The 16,192-nt window shown below is 42.9% G+C and overlaps 1 protein-coding gene across 4 annotated transcripts in view; it reads left to right on the top strand.

Annotated features, from left to right (window-relative positions):
- PDZD2 (PDZ domain containing 2) overlaps positions 1-16,192 on the top strand; it is a 201,808-nt gene that overhangs the window by 181,135 nt on the left and 4,481 nt on the right. For all 4 annotated transcript variants that reach the window (XM_033085233.2, XM_033085232.2, XM_033085231.2 and 1 more), the window contains 6 exons: positions 824-968; positions 3,162-6,741; positions 7,372-7,489; positions 10,522-10,623; positions 12,942-13,212; positions 15,162-15,296. In XM_033085233.2, coding sequence (XP_032941124.1) covers positions 824-968; positions 3,162-6,741; positions 7,372-7,489; positions 10,522-10,623; positions 12,942-13,212; positions 15,162-15,296 — 4,351 coding nt within the window. The remainder of the gene's footprint in view (positions 1-823; positions 969-3,161; positions 6,742-7,371; positions 7,490-10,521; positions 10,624-12,941; positions 13,213-15,161; positions 15,297-16,192) is intronic.

The raw sequence follows: 16,192 nt of genomic DNA, 5'->3' as shown, positions 1-16,192 counted from the left end.
AGGATGGTGGTAACAAACATATATTATGCTTTACTATTTTATATATACACATGCCCCTGTATTACAGGAATCTGGAACCAAGAGACTTTATGTGCTGACCAGGTTTGCTAAGAGCTACGGCAGTACCAGTAACACATTGCTCTTCTGCATCTCATACACACCCATACCAGTATGGGTACATGCTTCATGCTGGTTGTGGAATTGCTAGATGCAGAAGTGCAGAAAGAAGAATAATTCTCTGATTTACAAACCTGGCTGTAACATTTTTAATCTCATTAGCAGCCACTAGAGTAGGAGGGGATATGCCACAGCAGTTTGAATAGAGCTGTAAGATCTGGGGATTTGAGTTTTGTTCCTACCTTTTTCTCAGACTTATTTTGCAGTATTTAGAAACAAACCTTTGCCTCTAGCTCAGTTCATATCTGTTCACTGGTTTAAGAGAGTTCCACCTGAGAAGCAGTTCATGCGTGGAATTAAAAAATCACACACAGTGTTCCAGTCCTGGAGAAGCTAGGGATGATCCATCCCATTTCATTTAACTAAGAGGGCTATGTCCTCCATCCTGATACTCATCTCCCAGAAAAACCAGCAGATCTTTTGACCCTCCTGTTTTAGATTGATCTTTAATTCTCCTCCTGGCAGAAACACGGTCTGTTCTTTATTTATGTGCTGGCAAACTGACAGCAGTGGTACCTGTGTTCTGCAGTGACATGAAATAGGGGATGTTGTTTATAAGCTATTAATTGCTTCCCTGTGATCTTCGCCCCTGTGGCAGGGCTTCTGATGTGTATTTATAATTTCCTTGAATCTCTCTTTGCATCAGGGATCAATGGGGAAGATGGCTGTAGGAGATGAGATTACCACCATCAACAGCATCCCCGTCAGCAAGATGATGTACGAGGAAATCTGTTTGCTTATGCAGTGTCTTCCCACATCCGTAACCCTGGAGATCCAGAAGGCAGCATCAGGTGAGAAAGTTGTTTTGCTTTTGTACCATTTATTCTGAATACCAGTGAACAAAATGTCCTTGGATCAGCTGGGCCTGACCTTCTGCTGTCCTAGCTTTCCACACGGATTCAGAGAAGAGGATAGTGGGACATTGTGTCTGCATTGGTGAGCCAAACAAAGCACTTCATCACCAAACCAAGCTTCAGGGTAAGGGGAGAAAATCTACTCTTGTGTGAGGTATTCAAAGCTCCCACATAGAGTAACACCCTCCTGCCAGTGTTTGCAGAGGTCTGAGTCATTTGATGCAGTCCTGGAGTGAAAATGGCAGTGACTCTTGTCCTGACAACTCATTTTATTGCTATGCCTGTTCATTAAATATATTGGCCCTTTAAAATCAAATCTCTCTATCTCTCTTAAATCTGAAGTTCTAGTAATGTTTTTATGAATGGACAAGAAGTCACTAAAAGCTTTCTTTCTTTCTCCTCCTTTCCTCCTTTCCTCCTTTCCTCCTTTCCTCCTTTCCTCCTTTCCTCCTTTCCTCCTTTCCTCCTTTCCTCCTTTCCTCCTTTCCTCCTTTCCTCCTTTCCTCCTTTCCTCCTTTCCTCCTTTCCTCCTTTCCTCCTTTCCTCCTTTCCTCCTTTCCTCCTTTCCTCCTTTCCTCCTTTCCTTCCCTTTTATTATGTGTCACAATTCTCTAAAATGCAGGAAAATGAAACAGAAGACTAAAATCATATAAAAATGTTTTTTTGCATGTTTCATTACAAAAAGTTTGCTAATGTGATTTTAAATACTTGATACCTTCTTACTTTCTGCTCAGGGCTGACTTATGCTGCTGCAGCAATATATGAATCCTCACAGACTGTACAAATTATGTGGTGTGGAAATTAGTGTTTGGAAAAGAAAAACATACTTTTCAAATTCAGGAAGAGCATAATATTTTGCTTTGTTCTAGCTTATGATCTTCTTTGTGTACCTTTTAATACCTGGGAACCTAAAGTGCTTCCAGATGCTTGACTTCCAGTTGTTCTTTAAGGACTTTCAGTTTTGGCAGGATCTTGTTCTTGTTTCCTTAGATTGCTATGGCTTTTCAAACCAATAGCACTGGGTAAGGACACATTGGCAGTACTTTATAAGTCACTTCACCCTTCCCCTTGTCCTATCCCACGGGCAAAAAAGGGTGGTCTCTTCAGCATGTGATCCACCATGCTGAAGCTGGGGAATACTTCAAATTTTAACCTGACTGCTTCAGATTGCCCTCCTGAGGTGTTTTTCCCTTGTTGACTCCAGGAGGAATCAGCACTTCTTAACAAGGATACACCTAAGTTAAGTGATATGGATAATCCTGCAGGTTTGTTTAAGAAGTACAGAGATGTGCAGGCTCCTTTGAATGAGCAGTAAAGGATTCTGACACTGTGAATAACCTCTCCTTCTCCATGCACTTTCTGGGCCCCGTGTCATAGTAAGTGGCCACTGGAAAGCAGCTTGAATGGGGATGCATGTTTCACAAGCAGTGTAGAGAGATGGAATCTGGTGCATAGGATGAAGTGCTGGAAACTGAAGATGTGGAGAAATGGGTGAGCAGGAATGTGTCAGAATGCAGTGACAGGGAGCTCGGTGGGCTGCCCAGGAGTGGGTTAAACATGTACTGGAAGCAAGGAGAAGTCTGTGCCAAAAATGCAGTAAAGCCCATGTGCTTAATGTGTGCATAACGTCACCCATGTGTGTCACATTGAACACCTGCAGAAGTGCTGAGGGGTCAGAGCCAAGTTATTTATGCACAGACTGTCGCTCTGTTGTCTGGTCACCTTTGCTATGTCAGAGCTTTCTGTGCTCCCCGGAGTCTCTATTGGAGACTTCAGAGATCAAACAAGTGATGAGAAGCCATGCTGCTCAGCATGACCTACTGCATGCTGACACTTTGGTAGTTGGCTGCTTGACTGCTGCAATTTCAAAGATGAGAGTTAAACAGATCATGACTACTCACCTTGGATAAGTGGATTGCTCCCTTCTGTGCACTACTCAAATACACATAGTTATGATTAATTTGAGTTGTTGTAAACATCATTACAGAGGAGGAGGAGTGCAGATCAAAATGAAAACATGTAGTCTATGTGGGTGTCTATTTCTGTAATAAAACCTGGTGTTTTCTATATCACTTCTTGTATTTGACAGTATTTTGCCCTTTTTTTTTTTTTTTTGTAATCGTTATGCAGCTGTCAGCAGATTTACAAACCTCATCCTGTCTCCAGGGATAGACACTCAAAATCAGGCCAATGTCAACAGCATCCTCACAACAGAGGAAGAACAGAGTTCTGGGAAGCAAGGAAGAGCAGGTCTGCAAGCTGCTGTCGGCTGCACAGCGCAGAGAGCAACACTGCCGCCTGATGCCACGAGCAGGGATGTGCACAGGGGTAGCCCGAAGGGCAGCCGTGAGGAGGACTGCACAGCCATCCCTGTCACTGACATCGATGACCTGCTCAGCCAGATGGGACCCCCCGAGAGCAGGGCCTCACGCACCCCTTCGCGCGCTGAAAGTCCCCTCCGAGACGAGTACACCACGATGTGCTGCTGTGGCACTGACGAAGGCTGCCCCGGGTCTGAGCCACGAGCACCCAAGGACGAGCTGCTGGAAAAAACTGTGAATTGTGGAGCTAATGCACAAGGGGTTTTGGGGCTGTCTGTGTTGGACTCCATTAACACAGGCAAACTTTTTACTGTGAATAAAAACTCTTTAAATAACTATTCTAGGAATTTTAGCAGTTTAAATGAGGATGAGTTGCCTACAGCAAACTCTCTTGAAGGTAAGAGAAGTGACCCATTTCCAAAGTCAATGTATGGGGCTGCAGAGGATTCTGATGCAGAGTCTGTCACAGAAGGCTTTGACAGTGCTAGTGAGGTGTTGCTTGGGCAATGTGCTGCTGCTAATGCCCCTGCAGGCCCTACTGTAACAGAGTCAGATGAGGAGCAAATTGAGATTTGTTGCATGAACGATGAGCCACAGAAGCCTGCACAGGAGCAGCATCTTAGCTCTGGAACAAACTCATCCTCACTGTCCTCGCTGCACCCTTACAGTGGCAGAGTTTTGCACAACGAGGGCTGTACAATGTGTGGGTCACTGGAGACAAGCATCAACAAACTAGGTTTAGAAGATCATAGTGGTCCCACTCAATGTTCTTCACCGTGTCCAGATGTGTCCTCTGCATCCATGTGTTCTCCTTCCTCAGTTCTCCTGCCAGAAGAAGACATCGTAAAGAATTCAGCCAGTATCCCTGGAGTTTACTCTTTCAGTAACAATGGTGCCTTACGTACAGAAGAACAGATGGATTTGGGGAACAGTAATGAACACAAGAAGTGCTGTGAATCCATTGAAGAAAAGGGGTCTCTGCACTGCAAAAAGACAAGCTTTTGCTCTGCTAGAAATGCCAATGTCTTGGAGCACAGCTTGTTTGAGAAAGAAGGATGTCATGATGTGCAGAGATCCAAATCTGAAAGTGAAATGGCAGTTGATGACTGTAATCATGCTGCTAATTATTGCTTGGTGAAGAAAGAAACCAGCAGTTTGTCCACCTTGTCTAAAACAGACAGCAATCATGTGAATGCATCGTCAACAAGAGGAATATCACTCAGATCACCCTTTCCCACTAAATCTAAAGATCCAAAGGCTAATGCAACTCACGAATTGCCAGGAAAACATGAGAAGATCAACTCTGTGACTTCAGGAAGGAATTCAAATGGAAAAGTCCAAAACTCAGGCACAAATCACTGCAAAGGAGCTGCAGTACCGCACAGCCCATCCTCACAGAAAAAGTCCTGTCAGGAGTCTAAGGCAATGGCACAAAAAAGTATAATGGACACCCTTTTAAATAATCAGAAATCTAAAACAGGACCAAAGCTAAAAGGGTTCACCATCAAAAACAAAGCAAAGACAAATTCAGATTCTTCTGGCATTACTCCTACCAAAGTCAATGGGGCTGATCAGAAAAGGGCTTCTGTTTCTCCACAGCTGTCCCCCAAACTCCTGGGAAAGAAGACACCATTGCCCCATAATTCACCTACAAACTCAGATCCTGGAAAGAGCATTTCAGCAACCTCAAAGACTCTGAAATCAGAGCTAGAAAATAAACCATCTCTGGTAATTTCTGAAGATTCACTTCTGCCTCTCCTGAATGGCAACAGCAGTCCAACCATGAGTGATGAAATTAAATGTGGCTGTGGGGAGCTGTCATGGGGAAAGCCAAAAGAGAAGCAAGTTTCCATGCAGGCTATGGGGTGTCAGGGTAAGGGTGCTAAGGTGGATGATTTCAGAGCCAGAGACAGTGAGTCCATTGTCACTTCACCTCCTCAGGGGATACCAAAAGCTGAATATGTGAAAGGGAGAACTGATAACCCTGGAAGAGACCTGAACACAGTCAAAAGCATCTGTAATGCAGATGACCTTAGGCAATTAGATTTGCAAAATGTAGAAATGTCAGCTGGAACCTGCTCTTCTTCACTGGGGTCCCCCTCAGTTCAGCAGGAGCAGCTGGAAGGGAGGGAGATACAACGCACTTTCATTGAGGTGAAGCTTTCCTCCTCATCATCTCCTTCCTCCTCCTCCTCTGCTTCATCCTCACCAGCATCATTTTTGCGGCTGCCTTTGCTGGAGAAAACAGAAGAGGTGAATGCAGAAGTGCCTCGACTGGCTGAGGAGATGGGGACCGTGCAGTATTGCTCAAGAGGAGATACTGCTGGAGACAGACATCTCTGTGGCTTGTCAAAACCTGTGACGAGGACCTACTCAATGCCATCTCAGTTATCAGGTCACTTGAGGGACGGCTGCCATTTTACAGAGGTTCACCCTGTGCAAGGCCCCCAGGTCCAAACTGCAGAGGAGAAATTCCCACAGGCAGCAACAGGGATGTTAAAGATGGTTCACCTGAATCTGCCTAACAGCCAGAGTGGAAAGGAGCAGGCATACTCCTCCAAAAGTGCCCAGAAGGTCCACGATACATCCCCCTCAGCCAGTGACATCAGCTACCCCACTGCTGATAAACTGAGAAGCTTCAGGCGGAATTACTATTACTATGAGTTGAACTGGCCACATGAGCCGATTTCATCCTTCTCTGTCAAACAGAGGATCAAATCCTTTGAAAACCTGGCAAATTTTGACCGGCCCATTGTGAAGGCCATTGATATATGCTCAGCTGCAAGGTTGCCCCTTGCCAGGAGATCGTATGGTGGGTTGGCCACCACATCCAGCTCCACTGAGGCACCGTGGGCACTGCGGCGCAGCTTGAGCTCCTACGGTGGCACCCCCAGCCCAGCCAACACCGTGGCCAAATCTCCGCTTGGCACAGAGCCCGTGTGTGTGACCGAGGATGGCAAAGGGGATGGAAAGCCCCAGAGGAGCGAGGAGCATGGCACTGGGGCAGACGTGGCCACCTTTCCCACCTCGGCCTCGCAGGTGCGCCGCAGCCGGGGCCTGGTGCGGCCGCCGCTGTCCCGCTCCAGGCTGCGGGAGCTGAGAGCCCTCAGCATGCCCGACCTGGACAAGCTGTGTGGAGAGGGCTTCTCGGAGGCACCGCAGCCCGTCTGCTTCAAGACAGAGCTGGAAATCACACCCCGCAGAGCCCTTGGCATGCCTGCCCAGAGCGGGGTGGCCCCACCAGCCCACTGCAGCCCTGTGGAGCTGGGCGCGATGGGAATGGGAGCCTGCAGCCCCCGGGAAGGTGGCTCAGGGACACCGGGTTCTGCCTCGGACGATGACGTGCCCCATGGCTGCTCTCTGAATGGGGGAAACAGCTGGTCTATCAGGTTGGTGTCAGCTTTGTTATTACTGTTTCATCCCTACCCAAGGCAAACCTTCCACTGTGCCGCAGGTCTGCCCCACCGCATGCTTCAGCTGTGTCCCCAGCCTGCCGTCCCCTCTCAGTCTGGGTGTGCCATTCATGACCTTGATGCCTTGGAGCTGCCATGATGCTGTGTCTTGGCCTCAGTACAGGATTAAACATTTTGTCGTGGAATGGCTGGACTCCTTTTCTGTGGCCCCTCTAGCTGGTTTTGGTCAGTTTTTGGCCATGTTACAGCACAGCAGTAGCGGTGGAGAGGAGGCTGCACAGCACTGACTGCCAGCACAGCCTGTGGTGACAAACGAGCTTGTTGTTCTGCCAGAAGCAGTCTTCAGATGTAGCTGTCTCCTGTTAATGTCTGTTGCTAAAACCATTAGGGAAGGATGAGGGGAACAAAACAGGGACTGACTTTCAGAGTTATTCATAAATAACCTTCTCTGCCCCTTCTTATTCTCCCAGCATATACCATTTCTTACCAGTTTTCAAGATTCCTTCTTTGTCATTTATCCTAATACAACCTACACTGTGTACATGAAAGATACATCTACAAAGTTGGAAAATAGAGAACTCTTCTGTCTTTTTATATTTATTTTAGCTTGGATCAGCTGCTCGTCTCAAGCCTGGACCAGCAGAAACTACAATCTGTTTTGTCAGTGGTAGTACCAAAATGTGATGTTGCTGCTATGCTCCAAGAAGTCAAAGCACAAGTAAAGGTAAAAACCACAAGATAAAACTGGGTTATTGGTGGATTTTTGAGGGTTTTCTTAAGGGTAGATAAAATCTTTTCCAAACTGCTTCAGGGCTCCTCCTGTAGTAGTAGTCCCATGACAGGCTATTACTATCAACTGCAGTTGATGTTAATTTTACTAACGCTGGTTTTTAAATGCCTGCTATAAACCTGAGATAGTTTTGAATGACTTTTTGTAGAGGAAGTTCAAAAGCAATTGTGAGTCACAATAAATAGACCTATTTTAAGTATTCCTCCATCTGGGCTCCCCAGTAATTGCACATCAGTATTTAGCTTTCCACCAGCCGTCTGGGTCAGACTCAGTTTCCCCACTGTGCAGGGGAAGCTCTGCCCTCTTTGTGCCTGGTGCCTTTTGCTAGAAGCTGCAATCACAGAAATTGAATTTATTTTGTTCAATACTGAAACCTGAACACCAGAATGCGGCTGCTGAAGGGTTTATAAGAGACTCCTGTGACCTTTTTTTTTCTCCTCTATGGAAGTTGGTTTTTGCATCAAGATAACCTGCTTCATTATCTAGGTGTTTAAAGAAGGCTTCCAAAGTGAAATGCCTCCAGAACATTACTTCCCTGGTTTTGGTGTTTCTGTTTGTGAGATATATCCACATCCTTTTTAAATCAGAACAGAAGTTGATAAAATAATGACAGTCCTGGAAGGGAAACTGCCATCTGGTCTGCATAACTGCTGGCTGATCTGCATCTAGAGTGTTCTTGAGTTTTGTTCACAAAGATTTCAATTTCAAACATAGAACAAACTGGGGGGAAAAGGACCTCCCGAAATATCCAGCTTTATCTCCTTCCAGGGGACAGCCTAGCTAAAGCATGCAAGTCTCAAAAGCTTGGTGAGCCAAGAGGGCTAGCTCAGTTTTCTGATAAAATTAGAAATTGCACAACTGGACAGAGGTAATTAAGTGTTCTCTAAAGTATTTCGCATGTGGTCTTGTAGAGCATATTTATTTATGCCACTTTTCAAAGCCTGAGAGCTCAAATATTTATAAAACTGAATGCTTTTTGGAATGCACTCATTGTCTGCATAGTTTCTTATCCATATTTAAGCCCGGTGTGGCACATACTCTGGAAAATGTTATGCTATTCAAATGGTGGATTTTGAATGTACAATAGAACAGTTCTTCATAATTATCCAGTTGCTGAAAAATGAGCTGGACTGCCTGATTTGGACTGAGAGCTTTTCTGGAAAGAGTTTGTCACCATCCTTTGCTCTCAACAGTGCTGAGTTTACTGCTAGCATTTAATAAATGCTACTAATATTAATTTTAAAACAAGCATTTATTTAGGTCTCTATGACTGGTATCTTTGGCTAACAGTCTGTTAGACTCTCTCTCTAACTGGAGGCCTGGTGTTTCCTTTTTGTGTCCAAGTAAAGCAGTAAGCATCTATAGCCAGATCTCTGCCCAATATTATGTGTGCTGGCAAGGAGCAGCTTTGAGGGCTAAGGAGGGAGGGAGTACACTTTGGGAATGGGAAGTCAGTATCCAGACTGTGTTGTTGACTGGCCCAACACATATGATCCTGGGATAACTTTTTTAACATCTGAACTTCTGACTTTTTTTCCTTCCTTCACCAGTGCAAGCAAATTAACTAGAGATATCAAAGTTTGGAAAGAACCTGATCTCTTGAAGAAAAAGGTTGCTATAGTACTTAACAGTCAATGATAAGTGTATGTTTCCACTACTTGGAAAGGGGCTAGTCTAGTTACTTAACTGATTTTATTATTTCTAGCCAGACATAAAGCTGTTCTCACTTGAGTACAGGTGAGCCAGGTCTTAGCATGTACAAAACACTGTGGACAAAGATGTTCTGCCCTGACTGCTCCTCTGTTCTTGACTGCTTATTGATCAGTGATGTGTAGCAGGGTGACACCACTTTCTGACATTTCCTCTATATATTGCAGGGATGTCTCTAGTGTAGGAAATCTTCCATAGACATTATTTGGCAGAGAAACATGCAGTGAGACCAAGAATTTGACTGTTGTTTCACCACAAAATCTAATGATCTGTGTGCTCCTATTGGTCTGAAACAAAAGGCAAATGCTGAGTTAATATGTTGAGCTTAGTGAATTAAATATAAAATTTAACACTAAATAGATTAAGAGATTGGTTCCTAATGATTTACTGTTACTTTTAGTATTGGGAGTTTCTGGAAATAACTAGTGTTAGATGGGATCCTGGGAAAAAGCTGAGAAACCTGCTTTCTGCTCCCCACATCTGATGCTCTGCCCCATAGATAGGTACTATATGTCTGCTCCACCAAACTCCTTTCTACAGGTCCCCTTACACCACAAAATGTGGTCCCTGTGATAGTGTCAGACTTGCTGGATGCAAACCTGCACCAGTCTTTTTCCTGTGCAGGATGCTTCCATTTCTACAATAGCACAGCTTAGTCCTGTTTAGGTCACTAACAGGCTTCTTACTTTCATCTCCCAAGTGAAACAGTTTTTCTGCTGTCCCATCTGACCTTCCCAAGATTCAATAATGTAGCCACTGCCCCTTGTCCAGCCCTGCTGAGAAGAGGTTGGTGCAACTACACTGCATTACATCTATGTTACTCTTTCGAGGAAGAACTTGGATAGCAAAAGTGTTAGTCATTCCCTGAAGAGTACTGTGCTTGGTCCAGAAAGATGTATGGGAATATTGAATTTTGACTGCAAAATGTTGAACAATGCAAAACTGACTACAGCATGTAAAAATTAGGCTGCCCAAGGTTTAATGCCATTTCACTGCCCTAATTTTGACTGTGTTTGCTAGCCTTGAACTGGCTGAAGAAACCTTTCTTGTCACCTGAGTTATCCTAGATGGCTACTTCATTCTGTAACATGAAGTGAAATGCATTTAATATCTCAGTTTTAATTCCCTGAGTTGTCTCTTTTCACCCACCATGATCTGTGGGTACTGGGAATTTATCATTTATGTGGTTACTTGGTCCTGATCTTTGGTTTTATGTTTCTTCTTCCCCTTCCTATGCACCTCCATTTTTCTGCTAGAGCAAAGAAGACACATACTTTGTAGTCTTGCACAAAGAAGAAGGAGCTGGCCTGGGATTTAGTGTTGCTGGAGGAATAGACTTGGAACAGAAATCAGTCACAGTAAGTGATGGCTGCAAGTCATTTTTCTACAAAGCTCACTTTAAAGTAGGCTGGTGATTAGATCAAGTGTTCATTTATCAAGACTCGCTGCAAGTCATTCACAGTGTCTCTCAGAAGCAGCAGCTTACCATCTGCTACTGAAATCAGAATGTCTGGGAAGTGTAATTTTTATTATTGGAGATGGATAACAATTATGCTTTCAGGCTTTAAAAACCTGTTACTGGATGGGATGGGCTAGATCTAAATCCTGTGCATGTAAATAAAATTCTGCATGCAGCTGCAGTGCACACAGCCTTTTAGGGGAGACTTTCATTTCCAGCCCTTGAAAGGAAACTCCGTGCAGCAAAGTTTTTGAAAGATTTTTCAAATCCTGAGACTGATGTTGCAGACCTCAGCAAACATTATGGATTTCACATTACAAGTTTGTTTTCAGTTAGTAAGACCTGTGGATGGTCAGTAAATGAGGGTTGTTGTCTGGTTAGGGGTTTTCTAAGTCTTCAGCAGCATTGTGAGTCAAAGATAGTGACCTATTAAGATACTGGTGTGTAAAAAGTGACTGTTCAAATACAGAGCAGTGAGACAGAAAAATCCAAGAAAACTGGTGTTCTGTGTGGCAGTTTCTTTAACTCAAAATACACATTTAAATTCTGCCCTGAAAGAGAGACATCCATTAAATGCTGAGGTTAGAAGAAAGGTATATCCTCAGTTTTGAAGCCTGCAGAAGCCCTTGCAGGAATCTTCTGGGTTTTGTGTATAGACAAGACCAATATAAATAAATGTATTTTATATTAAACTGTAATTAAGTCAGAATATGGTCAAAGTCTAGAGCACAGGCCTCTACTTCTCTCACTATAGAAGTTATTCCTTGTCTCTGGCCCACACAGAGGCAGCTCTGAGCAAGAAGAAGGCTCAACACCAGAGAGTTCCTTACAGAGTTCATTACTTTGAGACTGTGATTCTACCTAAAAAAATAAGATCTTGAGCTCTCTGACTGGGGAACTGATGACATCCTTTTCCTGAATTCTGTTAGCCATGAGACCAAAGTAGTATCAGTTCCTGCTCTTTCCGCATGCTTCTTGTTCAGAGTGTGTAAAGGGATCTTATTAATGTTATTGACGTACTGGGATTCTGGGTCCCAGCTAGATTTAGGGTTGCAACTGGGTGCTGAACTACTTAGATGGGCTGTTATATCCACGCTTGGGTGTGGAAATGGAAATGCCTAATGAGCTTCAAGGTACTGAGGAGGTGAGCAACTGAGGGAAGGCAGCAGATTTTTTGGACATGACCCCTGTATTCCACTTGAATTTGCATACCTACATCTGTTATTCCAGCTTTGAATGCCTGCTTAGACTGGCTGGAAATTTATCTCCTTGGATCTATGGGGTTGTAGCAGGTGCCCATCTCAGCATGGCCCTACAATGAGATGGCAAAGGAACCAAAAGGCTTCTGATGCCTTGCTGCTGGTCTGGGTATTAGGATAAATTCCTAAAGATAATGCCATGCAGAATTGTGTCCACAGATCTGCTGCCTTGAACATTTGCTTGGCAGACCTAGTACTGTCTCCATGGGAAACCATATTCTGGCTGCTAAAATTAGCGTGCCTAATAGGCAAGTCCTTAAATACTGGGTCTTGAGTCTTTTAGTCAGTTCCTTTTTGCACATGACACACATCTAAACTTGCTGGAAGTTTTCTCAAAGTTTGATCCACCCTGAATAGAGTATTTTTTCTCTAGAAAAATGCATTTCAAGCTGCTAAATCATCCCTTTCCATCTATTTGCATGATACTTGATCAGCCAGATTGAGGCAAACAATTAAATACTTGTACAGCTGCAGTAAGTCAGAGCCTTTCTGTGCACAGATGTTTAGAAATGTGCATTTGAAAACAGCACTGAATGCATGTCCCAGTCAGTGGGAACTGGGGGAGTGGGTGCTGCACACCACAGTTCTTGGTGGTTGCTGTGGCACGGCCATGGATTTCACCTCTGTGACACTTTATGTATGTTAATTGAAGGTCTTTGAGGAGTTGAGTGGAAGCATAAGTGATTTGTGATATTACATTCCCTAGCTGGTTTTGGTAATCTTTGGCTTAGAAATGACCATACATTAGCAGCATCTCCTCCTCTGAGTTCCCCCATCCCCAAATGGAGCTCTGTGTAGTCACTTTGAGGGCATTCACTGGAGCAAGTGCTGTGTGCTTGATATCCAGGCAGGGGGCACTGGCTGCAAATTTTGGCAGAGTGTCTCTATTCAACTTGGCCTGTAGAATGCTGTGTGTAGTCATGAGGTTATAACATTCTTGTTAAAACCTTTCTTGCAGGTCCACAGAGTGTTTTCAAAGGGAGTGGCATCTCAAGAAGGGACTATCCAGCGAGGAGATCTTGTTCTGTCAATCAATGGCAAATGTCTGGCAAGCTCAGTCCATGGGGATGTCCTGAATACTCTTCATCATGCAAGGCTGTACAAATATGCAGTCATTGTCATCCAGAAGGAAAAAGACAAACCAAACAATTCCTCCAGACCTGAGATACCAGCTACTGGCAGAAAATGTGTGGGGTCTGGAAAGGATGTTTCAATGGAAATAGGAGCAGGTATGATCCTTGTCCAAGAGCAGTTGGAAGGATTCCTTCGCAGAGCAGACTGAAGGGAAAAAATGTCCATATGTTTCAGATTAAAAGTGTCTGTGCCTTATGTGATTGAAGGGAGAAAATGAAATTACCTTTAAATTTTATTTGTTCTCTTTGGAACCTAAATACAGTTTGGGGTTTAGTTATTTACTTGTTGGTTTTTTAAATTACTGTAACTAGGCGCAAACTTAGAAGACCTAATTTAGGGCCAAATCAAATTTCTACTTAGGTAAGTGGTTCCTCATGTTCTTCCAATCCAGGATAAACTCCTTTTAGGTAACAACAGTAGTCAATGCAAGAAAGAAAACAACCAGAAATAATTTTTAAAAAATTTTAAAAGCTCAAACAAAACCCCATGCCCTACAGTTTTTTAAGCATAGGGACTGAGCTTATTCTTTGTAAAAGCAGATGTCATACTGTTTCTACTAGAAACGTAGAAAAAAATCATTTTTATATTGCAGTAAATGGAAGCCTATTGAAGTTGGCCATCCCATACGATAGTAGGGACAAATAGTTTAATTATTAATGGAATTAGTGGAAATGTGTTAGTGGAATATTAGGCTTCTGTTCAGGAACAAGACAGCATTTTGGTGTAAAGGCTGCATCTGGGGTGTTAGGAAGAGACCTCTGAAGTTTTTTTGGAGATTTAAGACCCAAACCCCTTCAGCACCTATCTGGATGGTGCTGCTTGGGAACCAGGGGATGGCCAGAGGCTTCCCCTGCCCTCCAGGGCAACACCAGGCACTCAACTGTCTCCACCTCAAAGCCAGGACATGGAGCTGCCACTCAGTTATTTTCAATCTGTTCACTGTAATCATTACTGTTCTCACAGGGATTTTTTTTCTGTATCAATTTATTTTGTTTTATGCTTACACTGGGTTTTATGATACGACTTTGTAGCACAGCTTTAAAAAAAAAAAAAAAAAAAAAAGCACTCTGTTGATTAATGGATCAGTCTTTCTGGAATTGCTCCCATGGATATAATCTATGTAATTACTTCACAATCCCTCTCTGCCCTAAACTCCCTACATCCTGCACCCTGACAAATGCAGAATATCTGCTGAGTCCGGCACTAGGGGGCAACATTATCTCACGAACAAAATAGTGTTGGGTTATTCCAAACATCTTTCCACCCTTCCAGGCAAAGGACCTCTCCAGATGTTGTAGATAACGTTTGAAATTGTCTAAGATAACAGTAGCAGTAATTTGTGATAACACAGACTTACATTACATTCACACAAGGCAAAGAGGATCCCGTTTTGCAAAACTGCAGATTTATTTCCTCCTAAGCAAAATCATGTTTTAAGTCAGCTACAGCAATATTGTACTTCAGAAATATCTGCTATGTAGGAGGCATGATACAACTACAGTTAATTATAATTAAATGCATAGACAGGAGACCAGACACAATTTTTCACCCTAGTAAGTGATTACAGATTTTTGCTTAAGAGAATGGAACATATTTGCTTAATGAAACATTTCATTCATTCTTGTTACTTAAAAAGATGTGGTTCATTGGATAATCAAAGGGAGCAAATGAAAGAAAAAGAAATGCTCTCCACTCCCTATTTTTGTAATTTTCTTTGTTGATGTTTAGATGTTTAGTGTTTACTAAATTTACTAGCTGTAATTTTGCCCAAAAAAAAAGCCTTGGCAGGTTTTTCTTGAAAATGTAAATGAAAATGTCCCTGTGTGTAAGTGCATTTTCTACTGTCTCCCATTTACAGCTACAATATAATACATTTACAGCTACAATAGAATACATTCAGTTCTGAGAAACTTGGAGGCATGTCCTGGTCTGAGTAACTGAACTCTGAATTGTCCTGTCACTGCAATAAAGCAAAAACCAACCAAACACAACTTGCAATTTACTGTTATCTGTGTAAAAAGATCCTGTGTATGTTCAATTGCAGATCCAAACTTGGACATGAATGATGTAATCTGCGTTGAATTATTGAAAACCTCTGCTGGTTTGGGATTCAGTCTCGATGGTGGAAAAGCGTCCATTGCTGGAGATAAACCCTTGCTTGTAAAAAGGATATTTAAAGGTACTACATGCATGCAGTGAATGTTATCCCAGTTTTCCTTTTCTCTGTGCATTGTACAGACCTTTCAATTACTGTACTCAGCGTTTTTTTGAAGCAAGGGTGGGTTTTGTGGCTGCCATTTATTACCACTTACTAGGCCAAAGTGGTCATTAAAAGAAAAAACACTCCTGGGAATGGCTAGGGATCATATCTGTTAGTAAATGTGGAGCAATCTGCTTTACTAAGTATGGGTCTGTCCACTAGTCTAGACATTAGACTACAGCAGCAGTCATCTATGTAGTGGTCTGAGACATTCATACCTTTTCCAGTTCTCTTTTCTAAGAAATGCATAGTGCATATAATCATGTGGCACTGGAGGACCACCCTGCATTATGCCCAATTATTAATTTTACCATATTTTTATCATTTTTTTCTTTTTAAATGTTAATAATAGCTTTTGCTAAGAATGTGAGATATTTGTATTCAGAAACTGCCAGTCATGAGTGCTTTGTTCATCAGCAGGTAAACTTATATGAACCATACACAGAAAGAAAACAAGTCCCAGAACTATGCTGTGACTTTCATATGCCACATGTCAGTTTAGTGAAAAATAAGGCCCTTTCTGAAGGCAGCTGAATCTCTTGATGAAACTACATGTGCACAGCACTTCTACAGAATTATTTTTCAGTGACTTATTCCCTCATCAAGACAAAAAATCAAACAAGTATTTGTTTGAATTGCTTATCAGTTTGTGTCTGTGTGTGTGTGTGTGTGTGTGTGTTTCCCCTCTTTAGAAGGTGCTTTTTAGGGTAAAGGGCATGTTTAATTTTTGAGCTCATTAATTTGCATTCTTACATACAGTCCTTTTCTCCTCCCTGTGATGGCTTGTGTTAGTTTAACTATCATTACAGAAAACA

Source organism: Catharus ustulatus, chromosome Z (genome assembly GCF_009819885.2).
Source record: "Catharus ustulatus isolate bCatUst1 chromosome Z, bCatUst1.pri.v2, whole genome shotgun sequence".
Classification (NCBI taxonomy): Eukaryota; Metazoa; Chordata; class Aves; order Passeriformes; family Turdidae; genus Catharus; species Catharus ustulatus.
The sequence above is the reverse complement of the archived record's forward strand: the minus strand, read 5'-3'. Positions and strand labels throughout refer to the sequence as shown.